Source organism: Mercenaria mercenaria, chromosome 12 (assembly GCF_021730395.1).
Source record: "Mercenaria mercenaria strain notata chromosome 12, MADL_Memer_1, whole genome shotgun sequence".
In the NCBI taxonomy this organism is placed as follows: domain Eukaryota; kingdom Metazoa; phylum Mollusca; class Bivalvia; order Venerida; family Veneridae; genus Mercenaria; species Mercenaria mercenaria.
The window spans coordinates 23,562,190-23,586,130 of NC_069372.1; the positions used below are offsets into that span (position 1 = coordinate 23,562,190).

The following is a 23,941-nucleotide window of genomic DNA, read 5'->3' on the forward strand; positions in this document are numbered from 1 at the left end:
TTTAAGGGGCCATAACTCTTGAACCCATGATGGGATCTGGCCAGTTTTCGAAAGGAACCAAGATATTATGCCAATACAAGTTGTGTGCAAGTTTGATTAAAGTTGATTGCAAATTGTGGTCTCTATCGTGTTCACAAGCCAAAAATAGCAAATTTTGGCCCTATAAGAGGCCTAAACTCTGGAACCCATGATGGGATCTGGCCAGTTTTCGAAAGGAACCAAGATATTATGCCCATACAAGTTGTGTGCAAGTTTGATTAAATCAAATACAAAATGTGGTCTCTATCATGTTCACAAGGAAATTGTGGACGGACGGATGGACGAACGAAGGGTGATCACAAAAGCTCACCCTGTCACCATGTGACAGGTGAGCTAAAAATGTCCATTCATTCCCTACAAACTGATTAATGGTCAATGACCATCCGCTTCTCTCGTACACTGTTGAACAGGCTCCCATTAAGTATAAGAAGCCAAGTGTGGTAAAAATACATCTTTAAAAAGATGCCCAAATGGGCCTATGGCACCCATCTGAAGAAAACCTTGCACATCTGACCAAGTTTGGAGAACAGTTTATTAAAATAAAAGTTATTTAAAGGTTTTTTTTCTATCTTTTGCCGTCACAGCCTAAAAATGAGAAAACATGAGAGAAACTTGGTGATCAGCAGCTGTTGAAATAATTTTCTATTTTTAGCTCAACAGAGGGACATAGTGAAACCATTACAATGATGCTATATACAAAGTTTGATGAAGCTCCATAGAGTGGGTCCTGAAAAGATGTCATTTAAAGGTTTTTTTTCTATTTTAAGCTCTAGTGGTCCCTACAAATGGCTAACTGCTGCCCATATGAACAAACTTTGGAGAGGACCCCTTACACTGATGCTACAAACAAAGTTTGATGAATATCCATCCAGTGGTTCATCAAAAGAAGTCATTTAAAGGTATTTCTACTTTTAGTTCTAGCTGCGTCTCAAAGTAGCCAAGAGCCACCAGTTGATTATTTTGGCATAAGACCTTATAATGATGAAAGGGGCCAGGTACCTCCATCAGGACAAATTTTTGAGAGGACCTTATGATGATGCTACAGACCAAGTTTGGAGAAAATCCATCAAGTGGTTCATTAGAAGATTTTGTTTAAAGGTACTTTCGTATTTAAACCTAGCAGCTCCTAACAGTGGCCAAGTGCCCCCATTTCAATAAACTTGGGAGAGGACCTTATAATGATGCTACAAACCAAGTTTGATGAAAATTTATCAAGCAGTTCATGAGAAGAAGTCATTAAAGGTATTTCTTTTTTTACTCTAGCAGCCCTTAAAAGGGGCAAATTTTCTCTATCTGAACAAACTTTGCCGAGGACCTTATAATGATGCTACAATTTACAAACCAAGTTTGAAGAAGATTTATAAAGCAGTTCAGGAGAAGAAGTCATTTAAATGTATATCTATTTTTAACTCTAGTGGCCCCTAAAAGGGTCTAAGTGACTCCATTTGAACAAACTTTGGAGAGAACCTAGTAATGATACTGCAGGCCAAGGCTGATGAAGATCCATAAAGCAGTTCATGAGAAGCGTTTTTTAGCTTTGGCCCTCCTAAAAGGGCTTAAAGTGAAACATTTCAGCAACTTGGTGGAGGTTCATGCCAGGATGCTACTGACCAAGTTTGGTGTAATTCTGACAAGCAGTTTCAGTGAAGAGGTTTAAGTAACAAGTCTGCCCATGGGCAGAATGTCGAGCCCGCCATAAGTGTGAACTTGACCTTAGACCTAGGGACCTGGTTCTTGCGCACGACACTCCGTCTCATAATGGTGAACATTCATGCCAAATTACATCAAAATCCCACCATACATGAAGAAGAAATGCTCCAGACAAACTTCAATTTGACCTTTGACCTCCAATTGTGACCTTGACATTCATGCCATATATAAACAAGATTGGTCCATGCATGTCAAAGTTATGGTCAGGACAAAATCAGATGGACGCACATACACCGACCTGCAAAAAGTGACAACCAAGTCGAGCTCACCGCAAGTGGGCTCAACAAAAATGTTGACACGCAGGATGATGGACCATCCATCTATACTAATAGCTCATCCTGAACAAATTTCAGGTAAGTTTAAAACAAAAGTTGAAAGCCATTTCTTAACAGAAACATTTTATTATTTTTGTTTCATAGTTCTTTTTTAATGTCCAGAAAACCAGTAAAATACCAAATATAACTCATGCACTATCAACACATTTCTATATTACAAGCACTTTATAACACGATTTGTTTAAACAGCACTTAAAATATCGTATACAAATTATCCAGCTTATACACATGAGAAAACAGCAAAGTCAGAGCATATGCTGGAATACCAGATAAAACTAGACGCTCGTGGGCAACATGCCGAGGTTTTGCGCATGATACTCCGTCTCACTAAGGTTAACATTCATGCCAAATGCTCCATGCATGTCAAATTATGGTCCGTACAAACAAATCCGGACGGATGCATGCACGGACACACATACATTGAACAGCCATTTGGACAACTAGTATGTCTTTGCTTCTGCAAAAAGCTTCTTACTGAATATTACAGATCTTTTGTTGGAGCATATGTTCCCAAATAAATATTTTACAGCAACAATACCTCAGGTACCTTTGTACAGTTTTGTCTAAGATGTAAACGTTTGAATAAAATGTTCTGTCAATAATTTGCAGCAGAGTTAAAAACAAGAAGAACAGTGCCAGAAAGCAGTCTCTAGTTTCTTGTTTACATTGAGGATGTATTTTACAGCAGCATTACTATTAACATGATGAAATTCCAATGATAGAGTATATATACATGTTTTCAATTTCACATTCTGTAATGTACAGCATTTAAAAATTTGGTGAAAGTCAAAGGAAATTGGAAATGTTAAAACAAGTACAAACTAAGATAATATAATTTTACATGATGTTAACAAGAGAACACGCCCAAAACTAAACAATATGGCAAAATATAGATAGCACTAAGATCATGTTTTATATCAATGTAACAAAGCATTTATAACTTATAAGTTTCATTTTAACTCACAACAGAGCTTAAACTCAAAATAGAGTTTAAACTGATAACAGAGCTTAACATTAAAAAAGAGCTTTTTTAGTTTAAGCCCAAAACAGAGCTTAAATGTAAAACAGAGCTTAAACAAGATTTTTTTTTCTTATACTATTATTTCATCCTATACATGTATAATCTGGCTGAATCAGGTATTAATTATCTGATCTGCTGACAATATCATTTACCAAAGACTTTCCAACCTTTACAGGGTCATAAAACAATTAAGTAAAAGGGAAAGCTGCATAATTCATATTTCATGCATTCATATACCATCTTTTACAGCACAAACACCTTTTTTTGTAAAACTGTTCCAAAGAAATTTTGCTTCAAGAAATTTTTTGTTATTCAGGCTGTCAAAATATGGAAAGACTTAAAAAATGTTAATGCCGTCACTTTCCTACCACCAAGCATCCGTAAATTTATCACCAATTTTATTAAGTGTCTTTGTGTAATAATAGAATAGTTTTAGTCCTATAAAGTCATTATTAACATCCTGCTAAATGAGAATGGTATCATCCATTTGATCTGCAGGGGGTTCAGGTTGACTGATAATCTTTTTCAGTGATTTAGACACTACCTCCTGTAATGGGTCCTGCATTCCAGAGTCTAACATAGAAATCACAGTCTGAAATATAGGAACAAATTACTGTAAATCATGTAGAAACTACTGTAAATCAGTAATCACGTGAAAATTACAGTAAATACTGCAATTCAACTAAAAACTAGAGCTGCTGATAAAAGCGCATGTCTCCCACAACTACCTAATCATCTAAATAGTAAATCAGTCTTTATATACTGTTTACTTAGAGCACATGCGCATGCGCTTTTTGACCTCAAAAGGACCCCTTTACTACTTTTAAAAGTAGTATAGGGGTCCTTTTGAGGTCAAAAATGCGCAAGAAATCTGAGCGTATTTTGGTAATTCAAAGGCCATAATTCAAAAGTGCCTGGGCCGATTTGGCTGGTTATCGAACTTGGCCGAGCACTTATTGGCAAACACATTTTGTTCAAGTTTGGTGAAGATCGGATGAGAAATGTTCGACTTAGAGTGCAGACAAGCTTTGTGACAGACAGACAGACAGGAGTAAATCAATATGTCTCCCACACCACTATGTGGTGGGAGACATAATTACCGTAATTCATGTGAAGAAGGGGAGTTTTTCCTTGATTTAAAAAAGAAGCAGTAATTCAACCTCTTGTATAAGGTTAACAAACATATCAAGGGCTATTAATGATGACCTATTTTTTGCAGAGAGTAAGACATGGGGAAACCAACATTTTTTATCAAAAATTTCAGTGACAGTTATCATATGTGAAATACTTCTGTTTGGCTCTTGAACGTCATCATCTTTTACCATTCACTTAAGTGTAAAGCTTTAAATGTTTAAGAAGTCAGTATTTAAAACTAGATGAAAATAAATTTCTTTTTCACCTTAACTGCAATTTAATCCCTCAAAAGCTTGAAAACTACATGTTGGAATTCAGAACCTAGCTGACTCATAACCTTACCATTTTGACCTTGCTTCGAACCAAGTTTGGTGAACATACATCAAGTGGTAAAAGCGAAGGTTTGAACAAACTTAACCTATAGCCTGCTACCGGCAAGTGATTTTGCCTTTGTGACCAGTGCAGATTAAGATCAGCCTGCACATTTGTGCAGGCTGATCATGGTCTGCACTGTTAGCTATTAAGGTGAACACCCTTCAAATAATATATGGTACTGCCCAAATTGAATGATAGACCAGTCCATTTTATAAATTCAGCAGGATAAAAGTTAAATAAAGTTCATCTACTAAGCTTGGTGAAGATTCATCATGTGGCATGAAGAAATAGTTAAAATGATTATCCATTTTTTTTAACTCTAAATGCAGTTATGCGGAACAGAACAACTGACACAATTTTGGGGAATGGTCCATGCCATGATGCTTCAGGCCAAATCTGGTGAAGTTCTGACTATGATATCATGAAGATGTAAAATTGTGGACAATGGTCAAAGAACATGGCGGGATCATCTGCCTATACTATGTCAGTTCAGCTAAAAAGAAGCCTGCCTATACTATGTCAGTTCAGCTAAAAAAAAGCCTTACCTTAAGATATGAATCTCCTTTCCTAAGTTGTAACACAGAAACTAAAGCATATTCTGAATTAGTCCGTACTACAGTGTTCTTCTCCTTCGTTCCATTTACAAGTGGCATAACCATCAGTTTACACACTGCAGGATCTAACCCTTGTGTTAGTCCTGACATTATAAATGATACAATCTGTCCTATCATTTGTTTTATATCATTCGATTCCTGTTTAAAACCCTGGAAGAGAAACAGATTACAGTTATGATTCTAATAGTTGAAGTGACTTACAAGTCCACTGTTTTTTTTGTTTGTTTTGGGTTTAACGCCGTTTTTCATCAGTATTTCAGTCAGTTAACCTAACCAGCATTCCTGGATTCTGTACCAGTACAAACCTGTTCTCCACAAGTAATTGCCAACTTCCTCACATGAATCTGAGGTGGAGGACGAATGATTTCAGACACAATGTCTTTTATCAAATCGTCACGAAGAACATACACCTCACCCAGTCTGCCAGAGCTTGAACCTGCGACCCTGCGATCCGTGCTCTTCCTATTGAGCTATAGGTCCACTGAGCTGGGTGCTTGTTGTCTTTGTACATTACTATTTGTCTGTAATATATGATATGCACATGTCACTGTAATAAAACTATGTACCTTTTCACTTACGTAAATACTTACATTTCATTTCAGTCATATTTACATATTTAACTTGCGGGTGTAATTTTGCAACATATACTAAAATACATTGATATAAAACTTTCTTCTGATAAAATTCAGAATGTCGTAACAGACATTAAAAAGAAATGAAAGTGCATCTAAATTAACAGTGGGCTTGATCTACTCAACACCATATGAAATCCTAGTCTTCATCTAACTATAAGCTAACTACAGCCAAAAAAGTCTCAATAATGACTGTTAGTTATTGAGTGCACATAATTATTTCAACTGTGTCCCAAAACATTTGCCAACTTACTAAACAGGTTTGCAGTTTTTTTAATAGGTGCTCACCTTTATATCCTCAACAACATTCTTATAAAGTTTCCTGACTCCAGGTCAATACTTCTTGAGATACATGTGAAACAAACTTTTAGGACTTTAATACATGTTTTTGACTAAGTCAAGGGCCATAACTAAACAAAAACCGTGTGTGCAAAATTCATGGGCTGCATATTTCTACATGGTTTCATGACTCTAGGTCAAATAATCTTCGAGATATATGTGATAAAAACTCTTAGGGCCTTAATGCGTATTTTTTAGTAAGCCAAGAATCGTAACTCTGGTGTAGCAGAGTTAACAATCCTCTAATGTTTCAGGACTTTAGTGTCTACTACTTTTTGAGATATGTGTTCAGCAAGCTAATAAATGCTACCTGTCTAAAGTAACACTTTTCTATCATTTCTTTATATCTGAATCTGTTACAAGACTTATTATTCAGATATAATTATACCAAACCATTTATAAAATAGCAAAAAAAAACAAAAAAAACAAAAAAAAAAAAAAACCCACAAGAACACAGATTATGAGCTGCAATTTCCGTTTTTCTCATCTGTATGTGCTTGTATAATCTACACATTAACATCTATAAATACTTAAACCAAATTATACGAGGGAGTTATTTAAGGAAAAAGAAGATTCAAAGAACTACTTTACAAGTGTATGTTGATAATTACCTTCATTAGAGTTGTGATAAGGTCTGTTTCTAAGGTATCTGTTTTTATAAGATGACTTAATAAATAACCTAAGCATCTGTATCCACTAGTACATAAAGGAATCTGAAATAGAAGCACCGACAATTAATCAATTTAGGCTACACGCTAATTGGAACTAAATTGGGGATTAAAGAAAACGATATAGTTATGAACGTTACTACATGTCTGATTTGTGAAGCCTGTTAACTATGTTAATGTTCAAGTACCACCAATTCTGTCTACCTCCTTAGTAATAAGTTTATGTGTATTTGATTGGGTGTATTAATTAAGATGAGCAATTAATGCTTATAAAACACACCACTTCATTCAGATTATTACATAATGTTGTGGATCCATTCATGTTTTTGAAGGGTTATTATTGCTTGGTGGGCTGATCAAAGAACTCACAAGAGAGTCAATCACCCAGGCAAGGTGATCAAGTTACAATTTGCTTTGATAATAATCTGTTTATCTAAAACAATGAGAGAATGAAGTAGATAAATTGCAGTGTGTATCAATCTAGCTATCTTCCCTTTGCAAACTGTTCCTAAAATAAGGACTACAATGCAACACCTTAATGTTTACAATTAGTAAGTTTGGCAGCAGTAGGCCCAGACATTCTTCAGTCTTGAAAAACAACAACAACAATTTTCATTCTCATGCTCCCTGTGACCTAAGCTCAGATACTACACCAAAATGTGGTGGATATTACTTCAAGTTTGTTGAAGGTTTATCTGGTGGGCTGATCAAAGAACTCACAAGAGAGTCAATCACCCAGGCAAGGTGATCAAGTTACAATTTGCTTTGATAATAATCTGTTTATCTAAAACAATGAGAGAATGAAGTAGATAAATTGCAGTGTGTATCAATCTAGCTATCTTCCCTTTGCAAACTGTTCCTAAAATAAGGACTACAATGCAACACCTTAATGTTTACAATTAGTAAGTTTGGCAGCAGTAGGCCCAGACATTCTTCAGTCTTGAAAAACAACAACAACAATTTTCATTCTCATGCTCCCTGTGACCTTAAGCTTTCACATACTGACCACCAAAACCATGGGGAAGGAGGTTATTTACTGATCAAAGACTTATGTTATGATGTTTGCAGAATGATGGCTCCAATTGGTCGGATACTGTTTTATGTCCCAAGGTCACTGTAATCTTGACCTTTGACAAAATGACTGCCAAAGCCACTGGGACCATCTACTTACCACATGCAATCCTATTCTGCAGGCTTAAGTTTTCTCTAGTTATTTGCCCCTAAGGCACACTGAACTTTAGATTTGACCAACCAACCCTGATGGACAAATACCCAAGTTTTCTCTAGATATTGACCAGAAACTGTTTCAGTGTAAAGGTTATTGTGACCCTGACCTTTGACACAACCATCACTACAACCATAGGGGTCATATACTGACATCAGGCAATCATATTATGAAGTTGACAAGCTGTAGGCCCAAGTTTTCTTCATTTACTGTGACCCTAACCTTTAACACAAAGATCGCAAAAGCTACAGGTTGACCAACCAACCCTTATGGCAACAGAGGTCATCTTATGGTCACAGGCAATCATACTACAAAGTATGACAATCATAGGCTCAAGTGTGCTTTAGTTATTGATCGAAAATGTTTCCGGTCTTCAGTCACTGACTAAACCTTTGAAAAACTGACCCAAAAATATTAGTGGTCATCTACTGACCCAGTCTACCATCCTATGAAGTTTGACAGCCACAGGCCAAGGTAATCTACTGTTACTAACTGGCAACTATTTTTATTCTCTAAGTCACTGTGACCATGACCTTTGACCTGCCAACACCCAGGTCATCCAATGACAACAAGAAACCATTCTATAAAGATGCAAACTGTATGACCTGCATTCTTACTGATTAAACACTGTTGTAGTCCTAAGGTGACATTCACCTTTCCCCAACTTTTACCAAACCTGGCATCATTTGTTTGTAACTGCTGCTGCAGCTTTAAATAATGTACTAATGTTTCCACTCCAATGGGCAACTCAGATATCCTTCCAGGATGACAATTTCCGTATTTTTAAAGAAAATGTTAAGCATTCAGCACTTTTGATAATGTCAGCAAATTGTGGACCTATACTGCAAAATGCTCATCTAATTTTAAACAGTCGGTCAAAATAGCCAAGGTTGTGCCTCCTCAAATGCCAAGACTACTTGCTATTCAGAAAGTGTATACTGTCAACATTCATATACCATAGTTTTCACAGCAATACTGCTTGAAATTTCTATGCCTGATGAAAGACCCTTTTGATCATCTAAACAATGTGCATGCACATTTCAGCATATAAATCTCTTTTAATGAAATTTTCAAAGCAATATAGACTTTAATTTATAAAAAATCCTTTCTCAATATATTCTGTCTTAACTTTTCGAGGCAGCAACGAAATATTTTCACAATTTACAAGTACCTACAAATCAACAATGGATAATGATTCAACTGTTACTTTTAGCCCCCTGGCGGCAAGTGATTCTGCCTTTGCCACCAGTGCACCAAGATCAGCCTGCACAGATGTGCAGGCTGATCTTGGTCTGCACTGTTCGCTATTCAGTCAGTAATTTTTCAGTGATCACCCCTTCGAACAAGAGCTCGTCGAACACGAAATGCCCCCCTTGATGCATTTAGTAATTGCACAAGGAACAAATTATATGCTCCCTTATGCATGTGGTTCAAATTTGAAGGCTGCAGCTTGAAAAATGTGAAAGTAGGTCACTAGGTCAAAATCAAGGTCAAATTTTATTTCCAAACACAAAACTAGCAAGTGATCCAAATTTGAAGCCTGTACCTTCAGAAATGTGAAAGTAGGTCACTAGGTCAATCTCAAGATCAAAGTTCATTTCAGTACACAAAACTATGCTTGTGGTTCAAATTTGAAGGCTGTAGCTTGAGAAATGTGAAAGTAGGTCACTAGGTCAAAATCAAGGTCAAATTTTATTTTTGAACAAAAAACTATGCATGTGGTCCAAATTTGAAGTCTGTACCTTCAAAAATATGAAAGTAGGTCACTAGGTCAATAACAAGGTCAAAGTTTGTTTCAGTACACAAACCTATGCATGTGGTCCAAATTTGAAGGCTGTAGCTACAGAAATGTGAAAGTAGGTCACTAGGTCAAGATCAAGGTCAACTCATGTCAATGTTCATCTTGCCACTCAAAACTATACATGTGGTCCAAATTTGAATGATGTAAGTTATTGACATGAAGATTCTAAGTTTTTCCCTATATAAGTCTATATGAACCATGTGGCCCCTGAGGCAGGGCCTATTTGACCCTAGAGGAATAATTTGAACAAACTTGGTAGAGAACCACTAGATGATGCTACATTACAAAATATCAAAGCCAAAGTCTTTGTGGTTTGGACAAGAAGATTTCAAAGTTTTTCCCTATATAAGTCTATGTAAACCATGTGACCCCAGGGCGGGGCCATATTTGACCCTAGGGGAAAAATCTGAACAGTCTTAGCAGAGGACCACTAGATGATGTCATATACAAAATATCAAAGCCCTAGGCCCTGTGGTTTTGGACAAGAGGTTTTTCAAATTTTTTTCCTATATAAGTCTATATAAACCATGTGACCCCCAGAGTGGGGCCACATTTGACCCCTGGAAATAATCTGAACAATCTTGGTAGAGGACCACTAGATTTTGCTACATACCAAATATCAAAGCCCTAGACCCTATGGTTTTGGACAAGAAGATCAGAAACTGTTTAGCTGTTCCTGGCCAATGCAACCTTGACCTTTGACCTAATGACCTCAAAATCAATAGGGGTCATCTGCTGGTCATGGCCAACCTAACTATCAATTTTCCTGAAACTAGGCCCAAGCGTTCTGAGTTATTGCCCGGAAACCATTTAACTGTTCCTGGTCACTGTGACCTTGACCGTTGACATACAGACCTCAAAATCAATAGGGGTCATCTGCTGGTCATGAACAACCTGCCTACCAACTTTCGTGACCCTAGGCCTAAGCGTTCTTAAGTTATCATCCGGAAACCGTTTAATTGTTCAGGGTCATGACCAACCTCCCTATCAACTTCATGATCCTTGGCCCAAGTGTTCTTGAGTTATCACCCAGAAACCGTTTACTATTCAGGGTCACTGTGACCTTGACCTTTGACATACTGACCTCAAAATCAATAGGGGTCATCTGCTGGTGATGACCAACCTCCCTATCAATTTTCATGATCCTAGGCCCAAGCGTTCTTGAGTTATCATCCGGAAACGGATTGGTCTACATTCCGACATCTACAAAACAATATACCCCTCCTTCTTCAAAGGGGGGCATAATAATAAATGGTACTGCCCAAACTGAATAATTGACCAGTCCATTTTAAAAACCTTGGTCTGCACTGTTCGCTATTCAGTCAGTAATTTTTCAGTGATCACCCCTTCGAATAACAAGAGCACCGCCTTGCGGGTGCTGACGCTCATCTGATTTTTTTCGTATTATAGAAATATTGTCCTACCCATGATTTTCTAAGTCTAAAAAGGGCCATCATTCTTGCAAAAAGCAGGATAGAGTTATGTTTCTTGATGTACAGTGTCCACTTATGATGGTGAAAAACTGTTGCAAGTTTTAAAGCAATAGCTTTGATAGTTTATGAGAAAAGTTGACTTAAACATAATACTCATTGACAACTAAGAAAATGATTTTCTAAGTCCAAAAGGGGCAATAATTATTGCAAAAAGCAGGATGGAGTTACGTTACTTGCTGTACATGGTCAGCTTATGATGGTGAACAAGTGTTGCAAGTTTCAAAGCAATAGCTTTGATAGTTTAAGAGAAAAAGTTGACCTAAACATAAAACTTAACCAAGAAATCTGATATTTTCTAAGTCCAAAAGGGGCCATAAATCTTGAAAAAAGCAGAATGGAGTTATGTTTCTTGCTGTACAGGGTCAGCTTATGATGGTGAACAAGTGTTGCAAGTTTTAAAGCAATAGCTTTGATAGTTTAGGATATAAGCTGACCTAAACATAAAACTTAACCAAGAAAACTGATTTTCTAAGTCCAAAAGGGGCAATAATTCTTGCAAAAAGCAAGATGGAGTTGTGTTTCTTGATTTACAGGGTCTGCTTATGATGGTGAACAAGTATACCAAGTTTCAAAGCAATAGCTTTGATAGTTTAGGAGAAAAGTTGACCTAAACATAAAACTTAACCAAGAAATCTGATATTTTCTAAGTACAAAAGGGGCCATAAATCTTGCAAAAAGCAAGATGGAGTTATGTTTCTTGCCATACAGGGTCAGCTTATGATGGTGAACAAGTATTCCAAGTTTCAAAGCAATATCTTTGATAGTTTAGGAGAAAAGCTGACCTAAACATAAAACTTAACCAGGCAACGCCGACACCGACAACCGCTCAAGTGATGACAATAACTCATTTTTTTTCAAAAAATCAGATGAGCTAATAAATGGTACTGCCCAAACTGAATAATGGACCGGTTCATTTTAAAATTTAGCAGGGTAAAGGTTAAGTATACATTTTTCTGAAGTATGAAGCTTTGTCAAGAAAAGATAAATGAGCCATGCCATGAGAAAACCAACATAGTGGGTTTGCGACCAGCATGGATCCAGACCAGCCTGCGCATCTGCGCAGTCTGGTCAGGATCCATGCTGTTCGCTAACAAACTGCACCGATGCGCAGGCTGGTCTGGATCCATGCTGGTCGCAAATGCACTATGTGGGTTTTCTCATGGTGCGGCTCAAATTCAACCTTACACTGATACATACCCTATCAGCTTCAGTTAGACTAATTACAGTTTTCCTCACACTACTTCGGAATTGGTCACACCACAGTTTGTCTGGGGCTTCTTTTAATGCTATACCTAGGGCTATTCCTCTACCATGCCTCAACATCCAGTCTGTTGATGAACTAGTGTCTAGACAGGAATGAATGAAAACGTGAAATGTCAAATATTTTCTCAAAACAAAAATTAGGCATAAACAAGTAATGCAATATATATTGTGAAATCATTTATATTCAGGGGGACACATGTGGACAGCCAGTGGATTTTTAGGTAGAGGAAATCCACTAAATTTAATCCAAATAGCCATTTTAGCAGAACCCATGAAATTCCATACCCACAACATTAGATTTCAATATACAGTCGACACTGTATTAAGAGACCGCTTAAGGGACTGCTAAAAATGGTCTCTTAATGGAATGGTCTCTTAATGAATTTCAGTAAGGCGAAGAAAAAAGTTATTTTCAACTGTTAATGTACTTCGTATTTAGCCGATGTGGATTCCATAATGGCGAAAAACTACATGTATGATGTCAAAATCTGTTTTAAGATCGTGAACAAAGGTTAATTGTATTCAGTAAGTTGCAAAACGTACTCGCTAAGTACACAGGTAAAGAAATGCCAAGCGGGAATCTGGTAACCAGTTGCTTAATAGATACATTTTTCTAATATTTTACCTTTCGGGGCTACATAAATGTGGTCGCTAGTCATTTAATAAAAAAGTCGTTTAATGGAATGAAGATATGTATTGAAAACATTCAGGAGGGATTCTGACTAGGCGTTTAATAAAAAAAATCGCTTAACAGAGGTGGTCGCAAGTACGATGTCGACTGTAGTGTGTTAGAAAAGATATTTGTGATACAGAGGCCTAGGCATGTATACAACACCAGCCTGATTAAAAACCTAAGTGTCCAACTATTGCTCATTTCAACTGATAGAATTTATCAGGCACTCCCTAAAAACTTCCATCTAAAGTTTATTATTTTCATTGAAGTACTAGGAAAGTGTACAAATTTCAGAAGAAAATTTATAACCAAACTGGGACATTTAAATAATAAGTTTGAACAAGGTATTTGAGCCGCGCCATGAGAAAATCAACATATTGGGTTTGCGACCAGCATGGATCCAGACCAGCCTGCGCATCCACGCAGTCTGGTCAGGATTAATGCTGTTCGCTAACAGTTTCTCTAATTGCAGTAGGCTTTAAAAGCGAACAGCATGGGTCCTGACCAGACTGCGCAGATGCGCAGGCTGGTCTGGATCCATGCTGGTCGCCAACCCACTATGTTGATTTTCTCATGGCACGGCTCATTTTTCTTTTGCTTAAAATATACATCAAACTTTGTCTTCATTTATTATACTTCATTTTATGAGTCAAGCTGTATTAACAAGCCCATCTGAGAGATCCTTAGTAATCTTATTTGAAAACTTAATATGCCTATTGGCAAGTAAGCAAAACACTCCTCACTTTCACCTTGTTAATAATGCATATTACAAACTGAAACATACCAAGCAACTGTTGAATCAGTAAATCTGCGAGTTCTTCCTCATCCAGAGACAGACACAGTACACCTACACAACCCGACGCCACCATGCGAGTAGATTCATCCGTACATCCTAACATATCGGTAAGTGTTGGGGTAAGTTGTTTACGATTGACCACCGACATTTTCTGTCCAGCACCAACCAAACAAAACCTCAATGCCTGTAACATGGTGTCCCTACAAAAATAATACAAACACGTAAGTCCTTTGTATTAACGGTATGAAATACTGGACATAATGAAGACATGACATTATTTAGTGACTAATAGTTTTATTTTCGTAAGTTTTAAGCCTGCCTCTACTTTACATATTTTATGACACATAAAATTATGTATATCAAGGAAATCTGAAATGTGCACAAGAAAAGGGTTTTAAAAGATTAAAACATACTGATACAAGAAAAAATTACTCATTTTTTCCTATTAAGACATGTTTTTGTATTTGCACATATGGGTACCTATGGGTCTGTATACAGACTCATGTTTTTACCAATTCACAACAAACCCATCACCTAACAATCCAGCCATGGTGACAAAAGCAGCTACTGTGAAATCATTCATATTCGTGGTGGACTAATTTTCGTGGATTTTGTGGTTGTCTATCCAGGAAATTTAATCCCAGCGAACAAGTAAAATTCCTATTCATTTTATGTTCAAAAGTTGAAATCCACGAATTCATATCCCCACAAAATTGTCGTTTTGACAAAAGCCACGAAATTTCATGCCCATGAAATTAAATGATTTCACAGTGTTAATTCAAAAGGTACTGGAAGTCATTATGGAAGGTATTTTGTCGCAAGTATCTGCATTTATACCTGTGCTGATATCTAAGTACCTGACACTTATATCCTCCGCTGTTTTTATACCAGTGTGTAACTCAGTAAATAACGGATCTACTCTAGTATGTATGACTATCAGTTTTCCTAAGGCAGCTGCAGCCTTCAGTCTCACTGCTCTGTTTGGATCATTCAAAGCTTTTAAAAATGTTGTTTGCAGTTGGGGTAAAAATGGCTTTAACATCACTCCTACCTGAAATGGAGAAACATGTCAGAGTATCTTACAACTTTTCTTGCCAGCTATTTGTTGTACAGCTAACATTTTATCACTTAAGAAATGAATCTTGACTTTGCTGCTTCTATCTGAGTAAGAAATACATGGATATATTTAAAGTCTAAAGGTCAAAAATGTAAAGCAAAACATGACTAATATCTTATACCCAAAAAAGAATCACAAAAACTGTAATTTGTACCTTACACAACTAAGATTTTTCAAGTCCGATACAATGCAAGTATATCTACGAACAATTCATTTACCTTTGACAGAAGAAGTGTCAGTGTCTCTAAAACTGCAGTTTTTACACCCCAGGCAAATCTGTCTCCCAGAATTCTGATTAGAGGCCCTGTGATATTAACTACAGATGGTTTCAGGGCCTCGGCACTTGTTTTCTGAATAAGTTCACCAAGAGCAATGGCTGCCTGTTCTTTCATATCCTGTGAACCATTCAATATCCCTTCTCTGAAGATAGGCAACACTGGTGTTATACCCTGCAAGTAAAACAATAAATGAATCATATGAGTCATCAGGACTTTAGTCAAATCTCTTAAACTTCTACTGTCAAATCAGTAATCTTAGTGGGGCCCCAGTTTTTGTTGATTTTGTGGTTAAGTCAATCCATGAAATTAAAATATAATAAATCCGAACCAACAAGAAAAATTCCCACTCATTTCATGTTCAAAAGTTAAAATCCATGAATCTGTATCCCTTAAAAATAGCCATTTTGACTCAAACCAGAATTTAATGCCCACAAAATTAAACTATTTTACAGTACCAAAGTTTTTACAGTAGGTTCATCACTGGCTTTGTTACATTGAAGGTTGGTATTCTAACACTTACTTAACCACAATGGCATACCTTAAGTTGATACTGTAACAAGAGATCACAGAGTGATCTTGGCGCCCACCAATGTGCCATTTTTGAGTGTTCCAAATTTCAAGACTGATTGACTAGCTCAAGGTCAAATTTCATTTCCTTACACAACACAAATCTATGCATGTGGTCCAAATTTGAAGCCTGTACCTTCAAAATGTGAAAGTAGGTCACTAGGTCAATGTCAAGGTCAAAGCTTATTTCGGTACACAAAACTATGCATGTGGTCCTAAATTTGAAGCCTGTACCTACAGAAATGTGAAAGTAGGTCACTAGGTCAATCTTAAGGTCAAAGTTCATTTCGGTACACAAAACTATGCAAGTGGTCCAAATTTGAAGGCTGTAGCTTGAGAAATGTAAAAGTAGGTCACTAGGTCAAAATCCATGTCAAATTTTACTTCGGAATACAAAACTATGCATGTGGTTCAAATTTGAAGCCTGTACCTTCAAAAATGTGAAAGTAGGTCACTAGGTCAATGTAAAGGTCAAAGTTTGTTTTGGTACATAAAACTATGCATGTGGTCCAAATTTGAAGGCTGTAGCTTAAGAAATGTAAAAGTAGGTCACTAGGTCAAAATCAAGGTCAAATTTTATTTCGGAATACAAAACTATGCATGTGGTCCAAATTTGAAGCCTGTACCTTAAAAATGTGAAAGTAGGTCACTAGGTCAATGTAAAGGTCAAAGGTCATTTCAGTACACAAAACTATGCAAGTGGTCCAAATTTGAAGGCTGTAGCTTGAGAAATGTAAAAGTAGGTCACTAGAACAAAATCAAGGTCAAATTTTATTTCAGAATACAAAACTATGCATGTGGTCCAAATTTGAAGCCTGTACCTTCAAAAATGTGAAGGTAGGTCACTAGGTCAATGTCAAGGTCAAAGTTTTTTTCGGTACACAAAACTATGCATGTAGTCCAAATTTGAAGGCTGTAGCTTGAGAAATGTGAAAGTAGGTCACTAGGTCAAAATCAATGTCAAATTTCATTTTGAAACACGAAACTACGCATATGGTCCAAATTTGATGCCTGTAACTTAAAAAATGTGAAAGTAGGTCAAAATAAAAGTCAAAGTTTTTTCCAGTGCACAAAATTATGCAAGTGGTCCAAATTTGAAGGCTGTAGCTTGAGAAATGTAAAAGTAGGTCACTAGGTCAAAATCCATGTCAAATTTTACTTCGGAATACAAAACTATGCACGTGGTTCAAATTTGAAGCCTGTACCTTCAAAAATGTGAAAGTAGGTCACTAGGTCAATGTAAAGGTCAAAGTTTGTTTCGGTACATAAAACTATGCATGTGGTCCAAATTTGAAGGCTGTAGCTTAAGAAATGTAAAAGTAGGTCACTAGGTCAAAATCAAGGTCAAATTTTATTTCGGAATACAAAACTATGCATGTGGTCCAAATTTGAAGCCTGTACCTTAAAAATGTGGAAGTAGGTCACTAGGTCAATGTAAAGGTCAAAGGTCATTTCAGTACACAAAACTATGCAAGTGGTCCAAATTTGAAGGCTGTAGCTTGAGAAATGTAAAAGTAGGTCACTAGAACAAAATCAAGGTCAAATTTTATTTCAGAATACAAAACTATGCATGTGGTCCAAATTTGAAGCCTGTACCTTCAAAAATGTGAAGGTAGGTCACTAGGTCAATGTCAAGGTCAAAGTTTTTTTCGGTACACAAAACTATGCATGTAGTCCAAATTTGAAGGCTGTAGCTTGAGAAATGTGAAAGTAGGTCACTAGGTCAAAATCAATGTCAAATTTCATTTTGAAACACGAAACTACGCATATGGTCCAAATTTGATGCCTGTAACTTAAAAAATGTGAAAGTAGGTCAAAATAAAAGTCAAAGTTTTTTCCAGTGCACAAAATTATGCATGTGGTCCAAATTTGAAGGCTGTAGCTATAGAAATGTGAAAGTAGGTCACTAGGTCAAAATCAAGGTCAACTCATGTCAAGGTTCATCTTGCCACTCAAAAATATACATGTGTCCAAGTTTGAATGTTGTAGTTACTGACAAGAACATTTTAAAAGCTTTTCCCTATATAAGTCTATATGAACCATGTGACCCCCGGGGCGGGGCCATATTTAACCCTAGGAGGATAATTTGAACAAAACTGGTAGAGAATCACTAGATGATGCTACATTACAAGTATCAAAGCCCTAGGCTTTGTGGTTTGGACAAGAAGATTTTCAAAGTTTTTCCCTATTTAAGTCTATGTAAACCATATGACCCCCAGAGCGGGGCCATATTTGACCCTAGGGGTATAATTTGAACAAACTTAGTTGAAGACCACTAGATGATGTCACATACAAAATATCAAAGCCCTAGGCCCTGTGGTTTTGGACAAGAGGTTATTCAAAGTTTTTCCCTATATAAGTCTATATAAACCATGTGACCCCCAGGGCGGGGCCATATTTGACCCCAGAGAAATAATTTGAATCATCTTGGTAGAGGACCACTAGATGATGCTTCATACCAAATATCAAAGCCCTAGGCTCTGTGGTTTTGGACAAGAAGGTTTTCAAAGTTTTTCCGTATATAAATCTATATAAATTATAGAAATAAACAAAGGGCCATAACTCACTCATAAATTGTTGAACCAGTCTGATTTTCAGGGGGACACAACTAGGGTACCAATACATCATTCTGACAAAGTTTGGTCAAAATCCCCCCAGTAGTTTCTGAGGAGATGCGATAACGAGAAATTGTTAACGGACGGACGGACGGACTGACGGACGGACGGACCACAGACGCAGAGTGATTTTAATAGCCCACCATCTGATGATGGTGGGCTAAAAAGCTAAAAGAAAAAAACCGCTTACATCATCTATTTTCATATATCTAAACACAGAAAATACTGCCCCCCTTCTCACAGTAACTGTTAATGCAACCATCTGCATAAGATATCTTTACCATAATAAGACCTTGAACTTCCAGATATCTTACTGTGCACGTTTCAATTTAATGGCACGAGTTACAAGATTATGTTTTGTACAATTCTGTTGCTATTTAAAGTAACTCATATGATGTAAAATATTGTGCAGTAACTCGTTTTTAGTGCAGTGTAAAAAATAACAAATTACTCAAACTCTTCTGAAAATAGACAACATATTGTCTGACCAATGCGAAGGCATTTTCACTCTATAAAACTGCTACCATTTTTCCTCAAGGTGTGATGTAACTGGATAGATCTGACAAAGGACGGTACTTTGAAAAGATCAGTTTCCAAATTCGCCTCTTAGCCCTTCCAGATTATATATTATAAAACTAAACCGATTTTTTATGAACTATGCATATTGTAGGAGTTCTCATTATTCCAGTCTTACAGTAGAACTATTACGAAATTTCTTACTTAAACTGTTGTTCTTACATAAAACAAGACAGACAGAAAATAAGTTATGTGCAATAATTCACACTCACTTTTTTTGGAATACTGAAGCCTGGCAATTCCTCCCCCTTCAAATCTGCAGCAGCGTACCGTATAGCTTGTCGCACATTCTGGATATGATCTAACATATCTGCAGTGTTCAGTTTCTGAAACACGATCAAATATATTTCAATTTCTGCAAATGTTTCTGAATGTAAAGTGACTTTTTATTAATTTCTAATACAGTCAAACTTTGTCCCCTTGAACTAGAATAATTTGTGCACCAGCTTTCGCTCGAACTCATTGTCAGGTCCCAGCAAAATATCTATATAATGCTTAGTTTTCAAGGGCTCAAACTAACAATAACTCGAACCAATTTTGTTTGTCACGTTGAGTTTGAGCAAACGAAGTTCGACTGTACTATGAAATCAATAAAATTTATGGGGGACTAACTTTCGTGGATGTTATGGTTTTGTCAATCAACAAAATTAAATTCCAATTAACAAATGAGTTGCGCCATGAGAAAACCAACATAGTGGGTTTGCGACCCATGCTGTTCGCTTTCAAACCCTACTGCAATTAGAGAAACCGTTAGCAAACAGCATGGATCCTGACCAGACAGCGTGGATGCGCAGGCTGGTCTGGATCCATGCTGGTCGCAAAGCCACTATGTTGGTTTTCTCATGGCACGGCTCAAATAATATTCCTATTCTGTTTATCTATATAACACCCACAAATTGATTTCACAGTATTTTATAAAGACTTCTAACTTGTGTAACTAATGTACAATATATAAAACTAATCAAGTTCCCTAGTAAAGCTTGTTAAAATGTGTGTGTTTGGGTATAGCATCTTTATCGCAGAACCTCCTACACCCACAGGGGGCATTCTACCAATATGCTACCGAGGCAGTAAAAAAAGTCTTTGAACACTTTAAGTACACATCATGGACAAACATTAACCTACTGTATTCATAAATCTTCAAACTCTTTAACTGATGCTACAATTTTAAGTTTAGTTACATATAAAAATACCTTGGTAATAGCATTAAGACATTCCCAAGCTGCTAGCAAGACTGGCTCCTCCCTTCTCACAAACTGACCAATCAGACCACGGAACAGCTGTGGCAGGAACTCCTCGTAATCTACCCTCGTATTCTCACAGAAGGCGTGGAGGATGGTGAGCGAGGCTCGACACCTGTCTGGGTCCTTGGACTGTGAGGCACTGAGCAATTCCTCCATGATGGTACGGACACCAAACTCTTCCTCCACAGATAAAACTACATTCCTACAGTACTCCAACTCCTGAAATAAATTAGCGTGTTTCCAAAATATTCAATGTTTGTTAAAGCAGACATGTTTTGTGGAATTGATATTTCATGAAAAAGTTTTTGATGTTATACTGGTATATGGCTATCAATTCATTTTCTATCCATTCCCAATTCAGTATTTTACTTACATTAGGTAATATGTGTCTCTTGGTTAAAACTTGTTCTCTGAATTAACAGTTAACTTTCTTAAAGTAATGGAATTAAAACAGAAAATGTTGACAAATGAGCAACTTACAGATTCCAGACTTAAAAGTCTAACAGTTACCTAAAGGAGGAGCAGTTAAACACTGACAATCTATATAGTACTGTAAATCGCACTTTGAATTCTAACAGAAATTTATTCTAACACTACCAAGATATTAACTTTCTCCTAAAAGGAGATTCACTATCTCAGGGGACGAAGAACAGAAAACATTTTCTTCATTGTAAATATTCAGAGTTCTCTGTATCATTTGCATCTTAAATCGATGAAAAAAAAATCTTTACCTGAGGTTCTTCTGGTGTGCCAGCTTTTTCACTGAGTGAGGACATAAGAGCAGGGAGAATTTTGGGAAGATGTCTTGTAAGGGCCTCACCAGATACTGAGGCAAGATAAGACAGGGCTCGAGTGTTCACTGGTGGAGTTGTTAACTGTAAAATAGAAATAATATGGTACAATCATCGTCACTTAGAGAAGTCAAGTGAGGTTAAATAGTACTGGGCATATTATTATTTTAAGTGTTGCCAAGCAATCATTAGCTGTAAATAGGCATGGTACGAAAGAAACATTGGCAAAATTTTTCAGTATTCAACTGCTTGCTTTACTACAATTAAGTATTACTCTACACGACTAGATGCCCTCCCATTTAAAACATAATTTGTTTCAAGAACTGTATCCTTGGCTTCACCCAACTATGGCAAGGGGAAATCACTCTCTTCCACCACCCCCTTCTCCCTGCCATTAATGAAACCCCTGTTGATAACAAACCTGGGGGACAAGATAAGGCAGCACCACTCTACTCTTCACTATCATAACCTGTGTGAGACCATCCAACGCTCTCTCTGACAGCTCCGGGTCATCACCCTGAAAATAAACAGTAGTAAATTTTCACTACGATAAAGCTTATAGAATTTTATATAAATGTGTGACAAGTGACTAACATGCACATGTGAAACTATTAACATGTATATTTTTGAAGCCATGCAGAAGATACAGAGTACAAGCCTTTACAACAATATATTAGAGAAGTATTCATATCGATAAACGTTCAATCAAGAGTTATCTAACATGACTATTTCTTACCATGGAAGACATAAATAACGTTTCAAATCAATGTCATTCGAAGCTGCTAAGGTATATTCATTTACATAAAAAATAAAGGGAGGTATTTGTCATAAATTCAGTCAATATGTATCTTCACTGATTGTCCAAATCCATCTGATGGCATAAATGACATTTCAGATCAGTATCTTCATTAGTTACGGAGATATACCAATTTTAATTTGAAATAAAGGGAGGTAATTTGACATTAAATCAGTCCACAGTTATCTACCCTGATTGTCTCAGTCCAACTAATGACAATTATGAAATTTCAAATGAGTCCTATAAGTACTTACTGATATAAATCAATTTTGTTTAAAATCAGGGGAGGTAATCAGATATAAAATAACTCTGGAACCTATGATTGGATCTGACAGATTCGTCATGGAATCCAAGATTTATTGTTGTTGAAGAAATTTTTCAAGTTTGTATCAAATCAAACCATAAATGAAGTCTCTATATGGCTGCAAAAGCAAAAATAGCAAATTTTGGACCTTTAAGGGGCCATAACTCTGGAACCCATGACTGGATCTGGCCGAAAGGAACCGAGATATTATGCCAATACAAGTTGTGTGCAAGTTTGATTGAAGTGATTGCAAAATGTTGTCTGTATCGGGTTCACAAGCCAAAAATAGCAAATTTTGGCCCTTTAAGGGGCCATAACTCTGGAACCAATGATGGGATCTGGCCAGTTTTCGAAACGAACCGAGATATTATGCCAATACAACTTGTGTGCAAGTTTGATTAAAGTTGATTGCAAAATGTGGTCTCTATCGTGTTCACCAGCCAAAAATGGTGAATTTTGGCCCTTTAAGGGGCCATAACTGTGAAAACCATGATGGGATCTGGCCAGTTTTCGATAGGAACCGTGATATTATGCCAATACAAGTTGTGTGTAAGTTTGATTAAAATTGATTGCAAAATGTGGTCTCTATCATGTTCACAATTGTGAACGGACGACGGACGGATGGACGACCGACAAAATGCGATCACAAAAGCTCACCCAAAACTATGTGACGGGTGAGCTAAAAAGAAGTCCGGCAAAACAGCAAAATTTATTCTATCCCTACGTTTTGCACTTTATTTCGCATGATGGTAGGATAAAAAGTGTTTATAAATTATGGCATGATAAATAGAATAATAAGTAACTGTGTATTGAGAAAGGGATTTCTCAGACTTGGCTAGATATGGTCCGGAAGGAGCTCGGCTAGCCTCACTCCTTCCCAGGACCATATCTAGCCTCGTCTAAGAAACCCTTTCTCAAAAGACAGTGACCTGTTATTCTCTAACTTATCCTTCTAACTTCATCAGTATGTCAGAATACATAAAAACATGTAAACACATCAATACATCATATATATCAAAACTAGTGACTGAATACATAAAGGTGGCAATTACTGGCATGCTTAATACTTCGAATTTAAATTAGAGAAAACACTTTTTCTCATATATATTGGCAGAGGACAATGGAAAGGTGAAAAAATTAAGTGGACTAATGGTAGCAGCAGGGAGGGTATAGGTAATAGTTGATAATCTACCGCTTCCGGTCCACCTAATATATACCTATCACATGCTCTACTTATATAGAGAACCATAAACTATAACACTTGCTTACAGCTTTCAAGTTTACATATTGCTGAATTACTAGTATCAAGCTTTAATCTGCATTTGCTATTAGTAATGTTTAGGATTAGTTAGAAAAGAAAAGAGCATTTATTTAAAACAGCTCAATTTCTTTTGTTTGAAAGCAGACAAATTTTCTTTTTTATTGTTTTAAATGAAAAACAAATGTATTCACTTCTTTGTAGAGCTCTGTCACATCAATAATTAGATAAAATGATTATGGTACACAAATAGCGGCAAATTTTATTTTTGGAACAG

At 36.7% G+C, this 23,941-nt stretch overlaps 1 protein-coding gene across 1 annotated transcript in view; it reads right to left on the reverse strand.

Moving 5' to 3' along the window:
- Positions 1 to 2,770: 2,770 nt before the first annotated feature.
- LOC123534489 (eIF-2-alpha kinase activator GCN1-like) overlaps positions 2,771 to 23,941 on the reverse strand; it is a 94,814-nt gene continuing 73,643 nt past the window's right edge. The window contains exons 41-51 of the mRNA XM_053519445.1: positions 21,728 to 21,823; positions 21,247 to 21,390; positions 20,465 to 20,734; positions 19,484 to 19,597; positions 15,454 to 15,684; positions 14,976 to 15,169; positions 14,107 to 14,318; positions 12,584 to 12,732; positions 6,811 to 6,912; positions 5,160 to 5,378; positions 2,771 to 3,697 (exon numbers count right to left, since the gene is read on the reverse strand). Coding sequence (XP_053375420.1) covers positions 3,569 to 3,697; positions 5,160 to 5,378; positions 6,811 to 6,912; positions 12,584 to 12,732; positions 14,107 to 14,318; positions 14,976 to 15,169; positions 15,454 to 15,684; positions 19,484 to 19,597; positions 20,465 to 20,734; positions 21,247 to 21,390; positions 21,728 to 21,823 — 1,860 coding nt within the window. The 3' untranslated portion in view covers positions 2,771 to 3,568. The remainder of the gene's footprint in view (positions 3,698 to 5,159; positions 5,379 to 6,810; positions 6,913 to 12,583; positions 12,733 to 14,106; positions 14,319 to 14,975; positions 15,170 to 15,453; positions 15,685 to 19,483; positions 19,598 to 20,464; positions 20,735 to 21,246; positions 21,391 to 21,727; positions 21,824 to 23,941) is intronic.